This window comes from Propithecus coquereli, unplaced genomic scaffold, assembly GCF_000956105.1.
Source record: "Propithecus coquereli isolate 6110/MARCELLA unplaced genomic scaffold, Pcoq_1.0 Scaffold80, whole genome shotgun sequence".
Lineage (NCBI taxonomy): Eukaryota > Metazoa > Chordata > Mammalia > Primates > Indriidae > Propithecus > Propithecus coquereli.
Window position 1 is genome coordinate 700,817 of NW_012154174.1, and position 21,343 is coordinate 722,159.

Genomic DNA, 21,343 nt, shown 5'->3' on the forward strand with positions numbered 1-21,343 from the left:
CAGGCCACGGAGGAATCGGGTGGAGTGACGTGGGGAAGCAGAGGTGGCAGTCACGGCCCAGGCGTCCACCCAGGACTGGCGTCAGGGACCCGGGTCCTGGCCTGCTCAGGTCCTGCACACCCATAGCCACCAGAGGCCCTTCCCCTTTGCCTGGAGTCAGTCCTGGAACAGCACTTGTGACCTAAGTGGCTGTCAGCTGGATAGGGGTGAGGGGGAGATTCAGGCTTGTCACCAAGAACTCCTTGTGGCATGGGCTGGACAGCGTCAGTAGCAACAGGTGCTTGTGCACTCCCCCCCGCCCCCCGCAGCCTCCCTGCTCAACGCAGACCCGCCACGGTCAATCACATAATAAACATGTATTTATAGATGTACAATTTCAGAATTCTAATTCAAGAAATACAGCTTCTCGGGGGATCCTTTAGGATCTATGTTCTTATTGCACATGGCTCAGCCCATCTAGGGACATCTACCAAGACCAGACAGTTGGGATGGTGGGGGCAGAGCACCAGGGCCACCGCAGTGGGCACTCTGGCCCACGTCCAGTTCTTATGATCTCTCTGGGCTGGAGTGGCCGCTTCATTGCAGGGTGGGACATTGTTTAAAAACCAGATTTGACATCTCCTTACCAAACTTCCTTTCCCAGCAAGAATCCTATTTGTTGGGGGATTTTTAAAAAAAGAGCAAAGAGAAATTCTGGGAGGATAGTTATCACCTCCCGGCTGGCAGCTCGGGAAGAGTAAGGCTTTGGAAGACAGCAGGCTCAATGACACACCCACCGCCTCAGGAAAAATGGTAATTCCAAAAGGCCCAGTATAAACTGTGGGAATAAACAAAACCTCCCTCCTTGCCCTGGCAGCAACTGTTGTTTTGTGAAAAATCCTCATTGGAAGGTGAGGGTAAGAAAACTATTCTGGTTCCGATGTATCCTTTGTCCAAAGTGCGAGAGGAGGCCTGGTGGAGTCACATCCGTGGAGGGTGAAGACAGAGGCGCCCATAGGCACTGACTTTTCTTCAGGGGCTGGGCCGCTGCCCTGAGGTCCTGGGCACCACTGGCTGACTCTCGGAGCAAGAGCCTTCTGGAGTCCTTGACGCACAACTTAGGGAAACCCAGTGGCAATGATGGAGCTGTGCCCTGTGGCACCCATAAGGCAAAACCCACTTAGGGACTTGGCAGGGGGAAGTGGTTAGGTAGGACCTGGCCCCTTCTCCAAGCCCTGCCATTCTGTGGGCAGGAGGCCGGAGGGCTCCTGGGTACCAGGACAGAGAGCCCACCTGAGCTGGCTGAAGGAGAGGGGCAGCCCGAGGTGGGCGGTCTCGCTCCAGCAGGTCCTGTGTGTGTGTGTGTGTGTGGGGGGCCTCTGCTGCCACTCAATGCTGACCTGGCACCTGCCCCTAGGGGTAGCTTTCTCCCTCCACAGCCTGCTCCTCTCCAGCTCAACCTGACACCTGGAGGCCTTCTCGGATTCAGACCATCATGATTAATGCTGCCTTCGCACACAGGCTGGGGCGCAGGGCGGATGTTAAAAGCACACGACCTGACTGTCCTTACGCTGTCAGCTACAGCTAATGTCTAGCTTTTGAAGGACCAGGTTGCCTTCCCCAAATACGCCTCATTTTCTACAACACGGAAGAAAACTAAACAACTTAACCAATCCCTGCATAGTTCAAAAAGTAGACTCTCTCTCTATATATATCTTTATATATGCCTATTTACATATAAATAGATATATATATACGTATACACGCATCTATAAAGTACATTCCGTGGAGAGTTCTTTCCTCTTCCTCTCTGTCCTTGGCCAACGCCTCTGGCTTCCCCTGAGAGGTGACTGGTGGTGGCTCCTGGGATGGGGAGGAAAGGCAGTTGGGCAACCCCCTCCCCCAACCCTTCCCACAGACATTTGCTGCAAGTTTTACATTCTACTTTCGTTGCCATGGTTTCTGTATCCTGGGAGAGAGCCGATGCGGAGCCTCTGCCAGCCCTGGGAGGGAGGGAAGCAGCCCCGTGGCAGGTTTTCTGTCTGTCCTAAGAGCTTTCTGCATTTACTGGGTGAGAGAGAGGGCAGTTGTGTGGCGTTCGGCCTCCAATTCCATTTTAATTTTTTTTCTTTGTATGTCTTTCCTTAAATATACAGTCCATCACCTTGGCTCAGTGCTTGTCACCAAAAATTCTCCAGGGATTTCATAGTCTGGGGAGGAGAGTGGCAACAGTTAGCGCAGCAGTCACGCGGCACCGGCGCCTCTAGCTCAGCCCCCACGTGCAAGCAGACCTCCTGGCTGCGGTGCCGGGCTGCTCGCTCGACCCCCGCCAAGCCCCTCCTGCAGTCTCAAAGCAGAGCCTGCAACTGGATCCAGGCCAACAGGACACAGGCACAGAGAACCTTCACCGGCTCTGCCCACGCTCCTCTGGGCTTGGTCCAAGCTGCCCCCTCTGGCGAATGCTGGGAACAGAGCCCACTCCCCCCACATGCAGGGCTGAAGGAGGTGGCGAGCCTGCGACCAGCAACTCTCATTTTTCCCCACCCTTCTATGCTGAGTGGCTGCATCTGACCCTGAACTCATGACCTTCTGTTCCCTTCCTCAGACCACAGGCGAGATGCCTGGGCAGGGCCGGATGCCTGTGGCTTCCAGGCTGCCAGGTGCAGCAGTGTCTCAGTGTCTCGGAGTGGGGAGTAGTCAGGGCCCACAGGCCTCTCTTGCCTCCAAGCCTGTCAGCTCCCGCCCACTGTCGGGCTGCCCACTTATCTTGTTCGGTTTCCTCCTGCCTGGAAGCACAGAGGAAGAGGAAGGCTCTTGGCGCCCCCTGCTCCCACATGGTTCTTCCAGGTATAGGGCAGGCAGTGTGTGGGGGCGCTATCTTAAGCTTAGTAGTATTTAAGATTTGGTGGCCTAAATACCAGGGCACAGACAACAGTCTGCTGTACTTGGGAAAGGGCTGTGGTGACTTGAAGGCTGGAGTGGACCAAGGATCCAGGAGTGGCCGTCAGCAATCGCCCTGGCCTCCTGCTCTGCCTGGCTCTTGGATACTCCACAGCCCCAGAGCCAGGGAGCAGAGTGGAGGAGTGGTGGAGAGTGTCACTAGAGGGCTCAAACAGACCTCGGTTTCCAAGTAGGTCCCAGAGCTGGCCCATCTCTGGAGGGTGGAAGTCAGGCTGGGGACAATAGTCTTTGCCACAACACCAGGTTTCTGCCCTTTCTCCTTCCCTCCCTCCTCTGCCTCATGACCAGGGCCAAAGCTGCCAGAGTTGCAGGGTGGAGGCAGCCCTGGCTCATACTTGGACCTTGGTGGCGTGGCAGGCCCAGGACTATCCATGCAGGGAGGCCTGCACCTCTGACAGTCGGCTACAGCTTGGGGTGCCCATCTTCTGTGCTTTGTGGTACATATCTGTGTCGCCAAAGTAGCGGGCCCGGTACAGCAAGCCTTCCTCTGCAAAGCAATGGGACAGGATTAGGGCATACCCAGTACCTCCTGAAGCCTGCTAGGAAGCCTGCCTGGGCCTGTCAGGGAGGAGGAAGGCTGTCTGGGCCCAGGAGCTCCGGCAGAGCTGGCCTACCACTAGGGAAGATGCTGGGGGAGCCAAGACTATGGTCCCAGTGTAGGAGAGGGATGGCAGAGGACCCCTTCTCTAGAGTGTGGCCAAGGTGAGAACCTGTCACCCTGTCACACCTGTCACACCTCCCCAGGGGCCCACAGATGGATCCAGATGCACAATCAGCGGGCAGAGATCTGCTCCAATCCACCTCTACATCCTTACCTCGGGCAGCCAAACAGGCTGATTGCAGTCATTTACGGGAACCTGGAGGAAATCACCAGGTGGCCTCTGGCTGCCAGCCCCAGGGAAACACAGGAGTGGAGCCCAGCACTTGGCTGGGAGGTGGCTGGCACAGGGCACTGTCAGGTGCCAGGCCCTCAAAGCACTAGGTGAGTAGGGTTTTCTCCTTTCCCTGCTCTCAAGCTTTGTCCCTGGCCACCCCCCTAAAACACACACACACACTCACTCTGCTGCTTTTCCTTCCAGCAGTTGTTTCGGAGGTTGGCGATGTAATCATCTTCCACGTTCCGTTCCACCGTTTTGAGGCTGGAGCCCGTGTACTCCTCAGAGAAGGTGTCTGCCACATAGTAGACGACGCTCAGGTGGTCAGTGACTCGCCTGTGGACGTGGCCCACGGACCTGGGTGAAATATACGAGGCACAAAGTGGGCATTAGCCCCCAGGCCCAGGGCAGCTGTAGGGATGATGGGGTCCCATGGCAGGAGGTGCCATACAGGCCACAGGGGTAGTTGGTTCCCTTACAATCTAGGGCAGGAGCTCGCACGCTACCCAAAATGAGGGTCTAAAGAAAAGGCAGTGTCCCTCCTACACAAGTGGCCTAGACCATGGCAAGCCTCTCCTTTAGGCTCTCTGCTTACCACGTCGTTGACCTGGGGCCTTGGGGAGAAGTACCTTTCTGAGGAGAGGCCCTGGCCTTGGGAAGTGAGGGACCCCAGAGGGAGTCTGGGCTCTACCTTCTGTGTCTCCATTTCCCCACTAGTCCCCTAAGCCAATCATTGCTGAAGGCCTGTCTGCCTATCAAGGAGCTGCCAGTCTAGAGTTAAGAGGCTTATGAACAGAATGACAGGAAGGATTCCAAGGAATTGTACCCTTCCAGCTCCAATCACAGGCTCTGCAGGCTTGGGTAGAGCCTCAGCACCCAGACGGGAGTCAATGCTCCGGGGGACGGGGACAGCCCCTGCCTTACCCTGCTGCTGCCTCTCATCTTTCCAGCTGCAGGACAAATGGCTGGCATCTCGCCAGAGCGCCTGGCTGCTGCAGGGCCAGTGGACCAACTCTGCCCCCTGCTGGCTGAGAAGGATCCTGCTGCGCTCCCAGGCGGAGGCAGGCTGCTTGGTGGGCACAGAGGGCTTCCACCCATAGCAGCTGAGCACCCACTATGGATCCGATACTGTGCCAGGTGCTGGAAATATTAATAAATGAGGGGAGCCTTAAAGGGTCACATAACTTGCCCCAGTTCACTACTGGCAATCACAACCAAGTATTCATTCAACAAATATTGTTTGAGTATTTCTAATGAGCCAGACATTTTATATGTATTACTCATTAATTTTCACAAGCAGGTAGATGTTATTATTCCCATTTTATAGATGAGGAATCCAAGGTTATGTAACTTGCAGGGTCACACAGCTTCTTAGTGGAGAACTTGGGATTCAAAGCCGCCCTTGCTCTGACTCTAGAGGCCCTGTGCTTTCCATGGTCTCACGGACCCCAACCAGAATTGAAAAGCAGAGGCTCATTTGGGGTCAGCAGGTAAGATGGGGTGGAGAGGGAGTCACAAAGCCCCTGAGATCATATGCAAAGCCATGTGCGCATGCACTGTTCCAGGGAAAAGGTCTGTAGCTTTCACTGCATTCTCTTAGCGGATCACGGTCCTAAAAAGCTTAAGAACTTCAACTTGACAGAGAAAGTATATTTTTAGTTCTAAGCCAGCTTTCTGCACTATGATGGAGAACCTGCTAGATCAGGATGGGAAGAAAGGCCCCTGAAGCAACGTGAGATTCCCACGCCCCTGTCTGCCCACTGCCCATCCTGCCCAGCTGCAGGTACTCACGGCCTCGGGCTCAGACTGTAGGGGGGACTGGAGACCATCAGCTGGCTGAGAGCTGACACGAGGATCAGGATGAGGATGGGCATCAGCTGCACAAACACCCCTAGCCCGCCCTGGAGGGAAGAGCCAACGGTCACCTAGCCGGATCTGGGTGGGGTGTGGCATTCGCCACAATTGCCACCAGCTCCACAGTACAATGGAGCCTGGGTGGCCATGACACTATGCTCTGCCATCCCCTCCCACATGCCCCCCAAATACAGATGCTTCTCCACTGCCAGCTTCCCTGGACAAAAACAAGGCAGCAACTGGCGTTAAATGCAGGAGGGGGCAAGGTACCTGCATTTACTTATGGAAGAAAACCAAAAAATCAGCAAAAGAGGCTGCCTCCAGGAGGTGGCAGCCAGAGCTGGAAGGAGGCTTGCACTAAACACATCATTTTTTGAATTTTGAACCATACAAATATTATTACCAATTTAAAAATTACCAATTAAAAATAGATTTATTCACTATGTGATAATTTTTGATTTTAAAAACTCTTCTGTATGTTAAATACAAAATAAAAGTTAAAAAAATGAATAAACATTGTTGGAGCAAACATAAACCCCCCTCTGCCTGCCAGAATTTAATAAAATGCTCTGCAATCGTCCACAATATTTTAATTTTAGCCAGCTAGCTGTTCTTTGATCTGTGGCATATACAATGTGTGGCATATATAATTGAAGCATTGTCTAGTTATAGCTTTTGTATGCATTTTTTAAAAAGTGCCAAAAAGCAAGAAGAATCGGCACCCATGTTGTCACCCTTTACAAATTCTCTCATGAAGTTTAATTTTCTGTTGCTTGGAAAAGGTCACTTTGGCTTTGGGAATGAATGGCCTGCCCAGAAGCCATTCACACCTGAACCCGTCTGCAGGTGGAGAAGCTTCTGCATGACATTCCTTCCCAACGGAGGCCAGCAAACCCCCAACTATGCAGGCAACGTGGAGTGTGGCTCCCTCTGGTGTCACTCAGCAGAATGGCAAGGGGAGGCCAAGATGGCTCCTTGGCTGAGCTCTGAGAACATTGCCCGTCCCAGAACGAACAGCGTGGGATGTAACTCCCTCCTCCAGGCCCCGCACCCAGGGGTGGGCTTAGTGCCCTCCCCCTGCTCTTCCTCACTCACGTCACCCTGGTTCTCCCTGCGGTCCTGCCTTTGCTGGTAGGTATAGCGCATGCGGCCGTTGCTGTAGACATGGACATTACCTGGGGGTCAGAGGGAGTGAGTCAGGAGCGGGGGCTGCTGGGAAAGGGAGAGGCTGCCATGCAGCCCCCACCATCACCCCCAGGGAGACCTGGCTGTGGGGAGGGCGGAGGACTTACTAGAAGGGAAGCCACCGCCAAAGAACATGTTGAAGAGGTCTTCAGGCGAGATGTCAGCCTCAAAGCCACGGTGGAAGTCTCCATGCCCATGGCCGTGCCGGGCTGCCTGGCTCTTATCGTCACCGAATTGGTCATACTGCTTCCTTTTCTCTGGGTTGCTAAGTACCGCATATGCTGTGCCAATGGCTGCAAAGGAGGCAGAAGGGTCGAGCCTGAGGATGCGGGGTGTGGGCCAAGTGCTCACATTTTTCAGGTACTGAGGTGGTGCTTTAGGAAGCGGGGGTCCTTGGGGCTGGCGGAAGCTTGGCTGCCCGGCCAGCGTGGGGAGGAGGGTTCGCACTCAGACCCCCCCCTCTACTCGTCCATCTAGTCATGACGACGTTGAGCTTTTTCTCCGTGCCAGGCTCTTCCGGGCATTAACTCCTTTACTCATAGCAGCAACCCTAGCTCCATTTACCAATGAGACAACGGAGGCTCCCAGAGGGTACGTGACTTGCCTACGCTTATGTAGCTCTGATGTTACAGAGCCAGGACTCAAGCCCAGCTGGTTCTTGCTTCAAGTTTTCTCTCTGACTTTAAGAAAACCACCAAAACCCCCTTCCCTCATTGCTCTCTCCTGAGGTGGCCGATGGCATTGGGTGTCCCTCCTGGAGGTTATATAATCTTGAAGGCATAGTGTGACACAGAAGCCAAATGAACACATGGTGTCCTCACCGTAAACTGGAAAACAGCAGGGACTGCAGGGAAAGGCCAGTCCCAGGGTTCTGGTCCAGACTCCGCCACTGCTGGTGATGTGGCTGGGGTGTGTCCTCCCCTCCCTGGGGTCCAGGCCCCAGCTGCTGTTTCCTACCTGGGCCTGAGGCCTCCCCACCAGAGCTCCCCTGGGCAGGAAGCTTGTGCTCCAAAGGACCCCAGCTCCAGGCCTCCTCAGTCTCTGGCTCCTTCTCCTTAAGCTGCCCACTCTCTGAGCAGAGGGTGAAAGCTGCATCTGCTGCACAGCCTGCAAGCCCTGGGCACAAGGAGGGAAGAATCCCCTCCCCCTCCTCCTCCGACAAAGCCCCAAACTGGCATCTCAGGACTTGTCGGGGCAGGTTGCAGGCAGAAGCCACGGCTGGAGAAACATGAACCACGGCTCCCTGGCCTCCCTGCTCCTTCTAAGGCAGGCCCCTGGGAGACCACACCAGGGATGGGGTCTGCTCTGCCACAGGCTCTCCCCTGGCTATGGTCACAGCCCCAGTGCTGCAAGGCCTGGCCAGGTCAGGTAGGGCTAGTTACCACGCCATCTCCCAAGGAGGTGGACAGAGTGGGAATGAGAGGAGAGATGTCTAGGGGATGAGAGGTGCAGTACCCGGCAACACAGTGCTGGCACAAGGCGAGTATGCGTGTATGCCTGTATGCCTGATAGGTTCAGTGACAATATAAATGAATGAAGGGCACCTTATGATTTCAGCCAGAAAGGAAGTACCCATCCCAGAACGAAAGGGCCCGGAGCCCAGACAGACTGCCGTGTCCCCCACTGCAGGTGCATGTGTGGGAAGGACACAGCCATAGGTGCTGGTACTGAGGAGGCCACCAAGGCCAGAGGCCCCTGACCTGAGGACACCCCGCTCCTCAGTAGGGAAACTGTTACCCTGATGGGAAGCTACAAGATGCCAAGATGGGGAAGTGTACACAAGTGAGTCACTCTATCACCGTGTGACCTTGGAGAAGCCCCTAGAACTTTCTCGCCTTAGCACCCCCACTGCAACCCCAGGGAACAAGGAGGAAGGGGAGGCAGGAGTGGTGCTGTCTGAGCTCTGACAGGCTCTCCATGGCAAGGGGTGGCCACTAGGACCTTCCCAGGAAGCAGTCTCTGAGCCTGTGGCACTTGGGCCCAAGACCACTTCCTTCTGCCCCTCACTTCCTGGGAAAGCTGTCTCGACCCCTCATTCCCTCCCAAGGACAGGAGATAAAAATACCAAAATGCCAGGAAACCAGGGCCGGCTTACCTTTGAAAGCTTCAGTGGCGCCAGGAGCATGGTTCTTGTCTGGGTGGAATTTGAGGGCCAGTTTGCGGTAGGCCTTCTTCAGGTCCTCATCGGAGGCCCCTCTGCTCACCCCCAGGATCTCGTAATAATCTTTACATTGCTTGACCCTGCAGAGGGAGACGAGCATGGTGGTGTGGTGGGCCACGAACAGGCAGTGTGGGGCCCACAGCTCTGAGCAGGCTGCAGGGGGACTAGCAGGACATGGTGGAAAACTCCTCCGGGTCAGCTATCTGATCTCTGGGACAAGGGAGCCACTGTGAGCTCCAACTGTGATGGGCAGCTGGGCATGGCCCACTGGAAACACCAAGGATACATTAGGATTTAAGAGGGGGCAGCTGCTGCTTTTGGCCAGGCCAGTGTCCGTCTCCCTTCTGCTAACAGTTCCCTCACTGGAGGCAGCCTCAGAAGGACTGCCAGGCCGGTGTGCTGGAACGTGCCTGCAATCCCAGCTCTCTGGGAAGCCAAAGCAGGAGGATCACTTGAGCTGGGGAGTTGGAAACCAGCCTGGGCAACATATCGAGATCCCATCTCTACAAAAAATAAAAAAATTAGCCGGGTGTGGTGGTGCATGCCTGTAGTCCCAGCTACTTGGGAGCTAAGGCAGGAGGATCGCTTGAGCCCAGGAGTTCCAGGTTACAGTGAGCTATGACTGCATCACTGCACTCTAGCCTGGGTGACAGAGCGAGACCTTGTCTCTTAAAAAAAGAAAACCAAAACTGTCAATATCTATCACGCAAGGGCAGGTGAGTCCCAAGCTCAGCCAACTGTACTTTCCCCTGGCAGTCTCAGTCTTGTGTGGGTAACATAAAGGCCAGAAATGGCAGGTGTCTGTTCCCCCCAACCACAAGCCCCTGAAGAGACCCTGGTTCTCTTCCATCAATTCTTATTCTCTGGGTCCCTGGTGACCCCCTGGTTCTTGGCCTTTTCTAGGCCTTTCCAACCTCTCATAAATCTGTTTCTATTGCCTACAACTGACAGGCTTGTCTGGTCAAAGCCCTGCCTGGCCAGAGAAGTGCAAATCTGGCCTATGCTTTATGGCAAACTACAGTCATGCCCAGTCACACGGAGGCCGACTCTCAGTCCTGAAGCTTGCCCGGAGATGTGAGCATGACCCTGGGGGGATTCCTGAGGCTAGTGAGGGTGGGATGCCTTGGTAGAAATGAGAGATGGGAATGTCTTGTCCTGAGAAGGCTTGGCAGTGAGCTGCTCTGTGCAGGGCCTGCCCACAGCCTCAGAGAGATAATTCTGCCCTCTGTCTCCACTCTGCCCCACACAGCCTCTGGTCTGAAAGGGTCTTTGTTGAGGGCGGGGTGTGGGTTGGGGGAGAATCTGGAGGCGGAGACCAGTGTCCATCTCCGTCTGATAAACAGAGATGTATAGAGAGGCCTGCGGCCCGCCTGGCCGGTGGCAGAGGAAGCCAGCGGAGTCAGCATTTCCAGCCCCTGCTGTGGGCTGTCTTGGCCAAAGGGGTAGCGGAGCCCTGGTTCCCACGCTGTATTCCCAGGCCTTGTGGGAAATAATAAGGTCCTGGGGGACATCTTCTATTTCCCAAGACCCTCCTCCCAGGGCCCCATCCAGAGCACGGGCAGATGTGCCATAGAGGACACACTGCAGGAAGCCTTCTCTAGACTTCCCCGACATCCCGGACTCCGGCCCCTGCCCACCCGGCCCAGCCTTCTACCTTTTCACAGCTGCCACTTGTTCTGCAGTGTAGCCTTTGGTGCTCTCTCCTCCTCCAGCTTCACCGTTGGCCGAGGGGGCATCGGTCCCACCTGCCTTCCTGTGGGTGGCATGGGTTGCGTCTGTGGGTCGGGGTTGGTCACCGGCAGTCTGTGGTTTCTGGTTGAGGGACTCGATCAGGGCTGTGCAAGGCAAGGAAACTGTTCAAGGCTCCTGCTCCAGCAAGGCTGCGTGCCTTGGCCAGGGGGCCTCTGCATCCCTCCAGCGTCCCCTCCCAGCAAGTCACTCGCTCCTTCCCTGACGTGGGCCCGTGGGCACTCGTGGGACAGTCACCTGCTCTCTTGGGAGCCACAGTCCTCAGGACAAGGCAGGGTATAGGTAATTTTTTTTTTAATACAAACAATATTAATTTTATTAATAAAAATTAACAATAAATCCACATAATTCATGGACAAATCTGTAGTAATTCCCTTATTTTTCAGAGGGAATAAGGGGTCAAGACAGCTTTCCCAGGAAGTGAGGGAGATAGTACATTTATATACACATCTCTTTTCTTAATAAATTTTGGCAGAATTTTGATACTCTAATAGTCTTTTCAAAAAGCACACTGGGTTTTATTAATAAACCCTATAGTATTTGATTTAGAGTTCATTAAATACTACTTTGTTATTTCTTTCAATGTATTTGTTTAGTTTTACCAAGCTTTTTTTATTTCATGAATCCATTTTTTCCCCTACTGAACTCATTCAAATCTATATACTTCTCTCTTTGCATTGCACCACACTCTGAATACCCAAAATATTCAGTCCATTGCTTTATCACCTGTTGTTTTTTATTTTTTATTTTTTTGAGACAGAGTCTCACTCTTTTGCCCAGGCTAGAGTGCCGTGGCATCAGCCTAGCTCACAGCAACCTCAAACTCCTGGGCTCAAGCGATCCTCCTGCCTCAGCCTCCCTAGTAGCTGGGACTACAGGCATGCGCCACCATGCCCGGATAATTTTTTTCTATATATTTTTAGTTGTCCGATTAATTTCTTTCTATTTTTAGTAGAGATGGGGTCTCACTCTTGCTCAGGCTGGTTTTGAACTCCTGAGCTCAAACAATCTGCCCGCCTCGGCCTCCCAGAGTGCTAGGATTACAGGCGTGAGCCATCGCGCCAGGCCTTGTTTTTTATTTTTATCATTGGTTTTAAAAATGTTTTAAAACTGTCAAGGCATGGTGGCTCACACCTATAATCCCAGCACCTTAGGAGGCTGAGGTAGGAGGATCACTTGGGCCCAGGAGTTGGAGGCTGCACTGAGCTATGATGGCGCCACTGCACTCCAGCTTGGGTGACAGAGCAAGACTCTGTCTCTTAAAAAAAGTTTTGACATTAAATCATTATTAGTATAAAACTAATAATACATTGATAGTAAGGTAATATTAATTTTAAAACTTTGCTTTCTAGTTAAAAAATTTGGGGCTGTTTTAACATAATTGATATGTCCTTTTAGTTCAGGATAAGATAGAGTTTTTTTTATTGTGTTAAAAAACTCATAAAATTTACCATGTTAACCATTTTTAAGCATACAATAGTGTTACACAGGGTATATAGGTTATTTTTAAACTCAGCAAAAAAACAATTAACCCTTCACATTTTTAAAATCCCAAAGTAGTGAGTTCAACAGACTCAACATGCTGACAGCTGAGATGGGCAAAGTACTCTGAGATGGGGACCCCACTTAGCAGGACCCCACTGATTCAGATGGGATTGGTCGGAGGTTTCCTGGAGGCCTTTGCTTAGCTGTGAAGAGGAACAGGGGAAATGAGTTTGCCCAAGACGGCCAGGGATGGCGTGAGACTCGGGAAAGTATCTGCTATTCTCACTACTTGCTATTTTTTACATTTTTTCAAATGGCTGGCCATGTCAGATGTTTTACAGGGCATTAGCTGTCACCCTCCGACAGGGTCACAGCTATTCAAATGCAAGGCATTCATTCCCGCTGACTCCATGACAAAGGGTCCAAATTTCTGGCAGAAGACCCCGGTATCCACTTATTCCAGGCACAAAACTATTTCTCAGACACCCCAGTCATGCCTGGGACACGGCGCCCTGGGCAGTAAAATCCTGAAGCCTTTGCAGGTTCCTGGGAAAACAGGCATCTGGACCCCTGCAGAGACCAAGGACACCTCTGTGCTAAGGAAGGACGGCAGCACAGCCTGAACTGGCCCCAGGTCCCCTCAAACAATCCAGGTGCCTGCTGACCTCAAGGCACTGTGCCAGGTGTCAGACACCCCTTTACTGCAACACACCTCGGTCTCACCCAAGGGCCATGGGGCAGGGCTTGCTGGGAACAGAGCGCTGGGGCTCCAGTGGATCACCGTGCCCTGGGCCACTGCTGCTTCCCTGCAGAAAACTTGCCTGACCTCGCTGAGTCTGCAGTTGGGAAATCTAAACACAGTAGCTGGCAGCTGAGCTTGCCTCACGTGAGGGAGGAGGAGGGTCTTCTGTAGCAAACCCCGAGAGGGGGCTCGGAGAGGAGCAATAGTAATGATCGTTTCTAATACTGAGTGCTCGCTATGTGTCAGGCATGCACCAGCACACATGAGCTCATTTATCAGCACAACAGCCTTAGAAGGTAGGTCTGGTTACCTATCCCCATTACAGGAAGAAGGTGCCATGGCAGACTGCTGCCCACGGCTGCACAGCTGGTTAAGTGGCAGAGCTGTTTGAACCCCAGGATGGCCAGCTCTAGGGTCCACGCTCTTAACTATGCTGTTATCCTGGACCACACATGGTGTGACAGTGTTAGGGGGTGGGGTCCTGCCAGCAAAGTCACTCCACGTATAGAAGAGACATTAAATTTAGAAAGACCCATATTCAAATCTCAGCTCTGCTGCTCCCCAGCAGTTTGACCCTGGCTGATGGTGGTATGAGGATGAAATGAGATAATGTGTGTAAGCACCTGGCTCAGAGACTGCCATAGAGCAAAAGCGCAGAATGAGGCTGGGCACAGTGGCTCACCCCATAATCCTAGCACTTTGGGAGGCTGAGGTGGGAGAATCGCTTGAGCCCAGGAGTTCCAGACCGCGATGAGTGAGCTATGATTGGGACACTCACTGCACTTCAACCTGGGCAGCAGAGTGAGACCATCTCTCACAAAAAAAAAAATGAGTAGCTGCTAATATCACAACCTAGGCTGATGAGCTGGTGGCCACAGGAGCATGCTGGCCAGGGAGCTGAGGGAACCCATGGCAGTAGGGAGAGGGGGAGAGGGAGGGCTGGGTGGTGGGGGTGCTCTAATGGCTCAGGAAGGTCAAAGTCTCGGCGCTCAGCAGGCTCTGGGCCCAGCTGTAACCATGAGGTTTCAGGCCATTCCAGACACCAGGTCCACGCCAGGGACCCAGGGAATGGCAAGGAAGAATGAAGAGATGCTGGTTAAGAGGGGACGGAGGGAAGAGCTGGTTTGCTGGTTTCCTAGGGCTTTTAAGGAAGTTGTTTATTTTGGTTTCTCTGGAAGCTCCAGTGGTCCAAGCTGAGCCTGACATGTCCTAAGGGCAAAATAACCAGTTATTCAACTGCCACAGATAAGCAGGAACACCAGCCAGGAGATGGGATGGGCTCTCTCCAGAACTTCTCAGGGAAGCTTGTGGAAGCTTTTCAAGGCAAGTACATGGAGTCAGCCACTCGGATTTCCCTACACCCCTACACCGCAGAAAGCAAGCCCAAAGGGGAAGGGATGTGCTTCGGGCCACACTGCAGGCTCCTGCTTGAGCTAGATACTAGATTTCTGGTTGCTGGCAGGTAGTTCTCTCCTGCAGCCTGGACAGCCCCTCTGCCAGGCCTATGGGATGTGACTGCCTGATCCTAACTCACTGTTACATCCCTCATGGCACAGTGCCTGACAAGCGATGTCACAAAAGGAGATAAAACAGCTAATGTCACCCTGGCTCTGCCCCTTCCCAGTACAGCCGGCAGACCTGTAAAAAGAAGGGGAATGGGTGGAAGGGAACAGAGCTGGGGTGGAGAGGTGGCAGGTGAGGCAGAGGTCAGAGGGTTTCTGTGGTCAGAGCCACCAAGGTCAGAGCCCCTCCCTAGACCCAGACTAGAGAGTCAGGCTCCCTGACTGGTTCAAACCTGGCTCTGCCACTTGCTAGCAGGGGCATCTGGGACAAGGTAACGTAGCTTCTCTATGCAAAATTGTAACTCCCTTGTAAAAGTTTAAAGAGTAAATAAGTGAATGCATGCAAAGAACTTAGCATGGCACCTAGCAAGTACTAAGTGTTATCTGTGACCGTTACTTTTGTTATTAGGTAAGTAGTTGAGTCTCCAGGCTCTATGTACCCATAGTGCACAAAGTGAGTCCAGGAACAGAGGCCGGAGTGGGGAAACAGCCTGAGTGGGTTTGGAGACGGACAGTTCTGGAGCCTTTGCCTTTGGTCCTGTCAGGTTATCTAATTCTGAGTGAAGACATGATCCCTGCTCTCACAGTGGTGCTCTGAGGGCTCATTCAGTGAAGGAGTCTCCCTGAATCTCTTCTGGTTCAGGGGCTGCCTGATTCGAGGAGAAAAGAAAAAAAGATTCGGTGACATAAAGTGAATGGAAGGGGTTGAGTGCACAGTGGGGCCCATGAAAGTTGCCTGACTTGAACGAACGGCCCCATCCCAGACCTCACCAGTACTAGAACATCTCTCATGCCTGGGCCCTGAATGCCAAAATCCCTCGGTAACTAATCCTCCCTTCTCTTGTGGGCTGGCCTTCCCAGCTTGCCTTCCTGACTCAGCCTGGACCCCAGAGCCAGCCGTTTCATAGAATCTCAGCAGCCTGAGCAACAAGAACCCGTAGAGACTATCCAGGCCAACCCTCTCTTTGTAAGCCAGGGAAACAGGGGCCTGCAGATGTTCTCATGAGCTCCCTGGAAAACCTGTTACCTTCCACCATTATTGCAAAGCCTCAGCCAAAGCCAGTGGCTATCAGGCTGCCAGGTGCTGGACAGAAACTCCCAGAAAGGGACTGACTGGCGTTCCACCACCCCTACTCTGTGACCTCCCAGCTTAGGGCCCAGCTACTTTACCTGTCCGGCCCTCAGTGCTCCCTGTCCCACCTCCTGCAGCAGGAGTTTCAAGTCCTCTCACGTCCTTTTTGCTGGGAAGGCCAATAGTGTGAGGTCCCTCGACCTTTTAAGGTTGCTCTGACCCTCCCTCCCCTCCACCCCTCCCTCCGACCCTCCCTCCATCTGTCCTTCTGCTTCTTCAAGACCATCCTCCACCCATGCTGTTCATCCTTCCGCTTTCGTCTCTCAACTTGTCCTTTTCCCACGTGGCCCCTGCAGCATCTGACAGCACTGCTCACCACCTGCTGACACCCTCCACGGCTACCTGGCCGCTGCCCTCTCCTGGGGCTGCCTCTTCCTGTTGCTCCATCTCTCTCTGCTCCTCTGCCTTTGTCCATTGGCTCAGGGCAGGTGTGGCCCACGGTTGTGCCTCCAGCAACCACATGTTTCACCCTTTCCCACAGTGGCCTCAGCCACATACAACTCCAATGAGCTCCATCAAACTGATGACACCAGACTTTCCCTCGGAACCTGGAGCTCTCTCCTCAGCTCCAAGTTGTGGCTCCTTGCGAATGTCCCATTGGCATCTCCCACTCTGTCCCACCCCAGTTCCTCAGCCTGGTTTTTTCCCGGTCACACAGGCTTTGATTCTGATTCCTCAGCACCCCGCCCTCACACAAGGCTTGGTGCCTCCTCTCCAGTGGCCTATCCTTATCGCCTCATCTCAGGCCCTCATAACTTCTAACCTACTTGAGGCAATTGTCTCCCAACTGGTTTCCTGTCTTGAGTCTCTCTTCCCTCTCACTGACCCTTCATGCTGTTCTCTTTCAAGAACAGTACCCTTACCTTATTCCTGCCATCAAAACTTCAATGGTCTCCTCACTAACTACAGAATAAATTGAAAATATTGTGGCCTGGCAGAGAAGGATTTCTATAATCTAGCCCCATCGTACTTTCCATTCTTAATCCTCTCTGTATACAAATAACCGCCTCCACTGCCTCTAAATCTTGCTACACTCAATCTCCTCCCCCAGACCTTTCACAACTTCCGGCCTCCACGTCTTTTCCCAGTATGCCTTTCCCCAAGCCTCACACTGCTCCAAAGCCCAGTTCAAATGCTACTTCCTGTCTTACGTCTTACTCCCCAAAGCCTTCTCTCACCGTGAGATAACGTTATTTTTACACCCTTGCTACAGCACTCACTATACTGCTTATATATATATACACACACACACACACACACACACACACACACACACACACACATATATATATATATATTTTTAAGAGACAGGGTCTTGCTATGTTGCCCAGGCTGAACTTGAACTTCTTGAACTCCTGCCTCAGCCTCCCAGGTAGCTGGGACTACAGGTACAAGTCACTGCACCCAGCTAAGACTACTTATAATTTAATGTTCAGGAAATTATCCTCCACTCTCACAGGCTGTGAACCCATGGAGGATGGGGGCTGGGTTTCATGCCCATCCTCAAGTCCTCAATCTAACACTGGGCTTAATTTTGTCTAATCACTGTTATCTTCTGCCTTTTAATATTTTTTTCTGTAAGTTTGCCTCCTTCACTATATTGTAAGCTCTTTGAGGTGAGGGTTCACATTTTAGCAATCCTGCTATACCACTTAGCATCAGAGGACTTTCAAACAAAATAAAACAAAAAAGATCTTCAACAAAAGTTTGTTGCATTGAATGAGCATCTGAAATTAGTGCAAATCCAAGGCAGCCAGTGTAGACAACCACCTAGTATTTTTTAACCAAGATATTTCCCTGTCCCTAGCCTAAACTAACCCCAGGTCCTTGTCAGCTCAGTTTAGGGCTGCAGATGGCACAAGGTAAAGTATAGATAGATGCATGAGGCATACGCAGGCTTCCAGAAGAGCATGAATATGACAAATATGCAGTAGGTGACTCTTCTGCTGGAGCATATTCCAGTGCCTGAGCCCCAGGGAGGACACCCATCCACGCTCCTGAACTGGCACAGGAGCCGTTCCTGCCGACAGGAACATCCCACAGGCCCTGTTGCTCCCATCCTTTCTTGGCTGGCTGTTCCTGAGCCCCCAGCAACATCAGAGCCAGACAGAATTTTGAAAGCTGGAGGGCCCACACCCCATCATGCTCCCCACTTATACAGAATGTGACTTATTTTACAGGGAAGCTCCTTGAGCAGGTTACCTCAGGAGTCCTGGCAAATACAGACTGAAACCCTCTCCAAGAGCAGGCACACAGGCCAAAGATCAACCTGCAAAGTCAGGAGGGAGGAAAGTTCAGGCATTCCAGGCTACCTCTTCCACCAGTGTTCCCCTTTCTCAATTTCATGTGGGTAGGAAGGTTAGGAGGCTGGCTGCCACTGTTTAATTTCGTTTCTTTCCTTTAATAAACATTTATAGAGTTACAGGACTTTCTGTCTTCTAGCTGTGTAGTCGTGGGCAAGTCCCTCACCTCTGAGATGTTTCCTCATCTATAGAACAAAGATAGTAATCTTTGCTCTGCCTCTCACAGGGCAGGCTCAAGTGAGAATGTGCAGGTGAATGAGCTTTTCTAAACCGAAAAGGCCTATGGGTATTCCTGTTATTTACATTATCTGCACCAACCCTCTAATCTTCCAGATAAGGAAACCCAGGCTCAGAAAGGTCATATGGTAGCAGTCAGGCCAAGACCCCCGGCTTCTGAGTGCCTGTTACATGTCACAGGCACAAATCTTGTGTCCTTCTCCCCTCCAGCTTGTATTAAGAGAGTACTTCTGGCAGGGTGCGGTGGCTCACGCCTGTAATCCTAGCTCTCTGGGAGGCCGAGGCGGGCGGATCGTTTGAGCTCAGGAGTTCGAAACCAGCCTGAGCAAGAGTGAGACCCCGTCTCTACTAAAAATTAGAAAGAAATTAATTGGACAACTAGAAATATACAGAAAAAATTATCCGGGCATGGTGGCGCATGCCTGTAGTCCCAGCTACTCGGGAGGCTGAGGCAGGAGGATCACTTGAGCCCAGGAGTTTGAGGTTGCTGTGAGCTAGGCTGACGCCACGGCACTCACTCTAGCCAGGGCAACAGAGTGAGACTCTGTCTCAAAAAAAAAAAAAAAAAAAGAGAGTACTTCTCTGAAAACTTAGGTTAAAGAAAAAAAAAAGGCTTCCCGGGTAAAGCGCGGTGATAATTAGTAAAGACAACCTCACTATTCCCTCCCTGGTTTGGGAGCCTTCAGTGCAGGGCCGCTCAGCGGCCTGGTGCTTATCAGCCTTAGCAGTCCCTGCGACCAGCCACTGATGGGCTCCTGGGGCTTAGGTGGTTTGAGGGTGGCTGACACCGGCATCTCCAACAAGACCATCCGTTCCGAATCTCATCAGCGGGTGAAAAGGCTGTAGCACGGAGTGAGGAGCCGGTCTCAGGACAGACCGTGCAAGGTGGTGGAGCGGACTGGGTAAAAAGGCAGGCTCTCATTTTGGGAGGGCGGTCCTTGACCCTCGTCTGGAGACGTGGGAGGAGTAGAGATATGGAGGGGTGGGGGAGCCTTTCCAGGGCGCACGGAGGTCGGAAGTCTTTCCCACTCTAGGACCCATTCTGTCCCGCAGAGGAGTTATGTTTATTTTCCTGAACTATAATATTTCCCAGGCCGGTAACTGGTCCTAGGCCACCGAACGGCCCCTTGGGAAAAGTAGTTCAATTTTGCTTCCAGGTAAGTTCCCTTCGTCCCGTCTGCCAGTTCGTCTCATTCTCGGAAACCTCAAATCCCACAGGGTTCCACAAGCACCACGAAGTTTGAAGTCCCGGCCTCCGCAGTCTTAAGGTGTCCAGCATCCCGCAGAGGCGTGGGAGGCAAAGACTACACCTCCCAGCAGCCACCGCGCATCTCAGTGCGCAGGCGTAGCCGCGCCTCGCCACCCCTCCCCCTCCTCCAACTGCTCCCATCGGTCCGTTCCCGTATTCCCCCCACCAGTCCTAATGTCCCCGTCTCTCCGGCACCTCACACTCACCGCGAACTCGCGGTGTCGGGTACAGCCGCTGTGCCTTCTCCAGGAAGCGGAGCGCCCGGTCTGGCTGGTTGCTCTGGATGGCCTTGAGGGCGATGCTAATACAGCGCTCGGCTTCATCCTTGTTGGATTCCATGGCGGAACCAGAGCGCGGAACCAGGGAGGGGGAGGCCGGGCGAGCGAAGGGCTGCGCCGCCGGCGCGTCGCGGGGCAGGCCGGCGCAGAATGATGACACAAACTCTCCGTCCCTCCTTTTCCAAGAGGAGCGAGATTCGAGCGAGGGCGGAAGCGCTACCGTATGTCATCTAAGAGACGGACTTCTGGCTCTGGTGTCAATAATGGAGCATTCCAATATTTGCCTCGTGTTCTGGAAGTCTTAAGTGTTGAGTATACTTATACGTTCTTGCTAGTAAGTCTATACGTTTGAGATGGAGGTCATTTATTCATTGAATACATATCGAATACCTCCTATTTGGCACAGGTATATGATGGGGATACAGTGGTGAACATAACAAAGCCTCTGCTCTCATGGAGCTTACATTCTAGTGTGTGAGGGTTGGGGAGACATTGAATAGATACATTCAGATAGTGATAAACGCTATGAAGAAAAATAATGAAAAATATAGGGATTAGAGAGTGGGAGCCGCTATTTTAAATAGCTTGATAAAAGAAACTCTCAGAAGCTATTTTTAAAAAATTTCAATATTAGGGGGTACAAGTGTTTTTTTCTTAAACAGATGAATTGTGTAACGCTGAGGTCAGGACTTTCAATGTACCCGTCACCAGAATAGTGTATATGGTACTTTATAGGTAGGTTTTTACCCTCACGACCCTCCCAGCCACCCCCTTCTTAATTTTCAATGTCTGTTACACCTGCTTTATGAGCATATATATCCTTCCTTTAGCTCCCACTTGTAAGTGAGAACCCGTGGTATTTTTTTTTACATTCTTGAGACACTTCACTTAGGATAATGGTCTCCAGTTCCATCCAAATTCTGCAAAAGACATTATTTCATTCCTTTTTATGGCTGAATAGTACTCTATGGTATACGTATACACCACATTTTCTTTATCCACTCTTCAGTTGATGGGCACTTAGGTTGATTCCATAGCCTCGCAGTTGTGAATTGTGCTGCAATAAATATTTGGGTGCAGGTGTCTTTTTTATAAAATGAATTCTTTTCCTTTGGGTAGATACCCAGTAAGCTGGATCAAATGGTAGGTCTACTTTTAGTTTTCTGAGGAATTTTTGTACTGTACTTCATAGAGGTTGTACTAGTTTACATTGCCACCAATGGTGCATAAGCATTCCCTTTTCACCACATCCATGCCAACATCTATTATTTTTTTGACCTTTTAATGCCATTCTGACAGGATAAGGTGGTGTCTCATTGTGGTTTGGAAGCTGTCATTTTAACAGGTACTTGAATTAAGGAGACATAGGTATTATAAATCTGGCTATCTGAAGGAAGGGGGTCAGGCAGAAGGAACAGCAAACGCAAAGGCTCTGAAATGGGAATTTCATGGTGAATTACAGGAACAAGAAGGAGACTATTCCTTCAGCGTAGAGGAGGGGAAAAAAATAAAAGAGGGAGAATACACTATGAGCATAAAGGATTCCACTACTGAATGGAATCCATTTCTATCAGGATTCAGTTCTTTCAGG

The 21,343-nt window shown here is 52.0% G+C and overlaps 1 protein-coding gene across 3 annotated transcripts; it reads right to left on the reverse strand.

Moving 5' to 3' along the window:
* Positions 1 to 338: 338 nt before the first annotated feature.
* On the reverse strand, positions 339 to 20,070 carry DNAJB12 (DnaJ (Hsp40) homolog, subfamily B, member 12). 3 transcript variants are annotated; one of them, XM_012663309.1, is made up of 9 exons: positions 19,681 to 20,070; positions 10,670 to 10,850; positions 8,950 to 9,095; positions 6,962 to 7,147; positions 6,765 to 6,844; positions 5,607 to 5,716; positions 4,000 to 4,172; positions 3,330 to 3,427; positions 339 to 2,189 (listed from the first exon to the last, which is right to left on the reverse strand). In XM_012663309.1, exons 1-9 carry the CDS (start codon positions 19,811 to 19,813, stop codon positions 2,160 to 2,162), a joined length of 1,137 nt encoding a protein of 378 aa, XP_012518763.1. In that variant the 5' UTR covers positions 19,814 to 20,070; the 3' UTR covers positions 339 to 2,159. The 3 variants fall into 3 exon arrangements, with proteins under 3 accessions (XP_012518763.1, XP_012518766.1, XP_012518764.1); XM_012663312.1 differs by having other exon boundaries at positions 3,282 to 3,427; XM_012663310.1 differs by having other exon boundaries at positions 3,276 to 3,427.
* Positions 20,071 to 21,343: the final 1,273 nt, after the last annotated feature.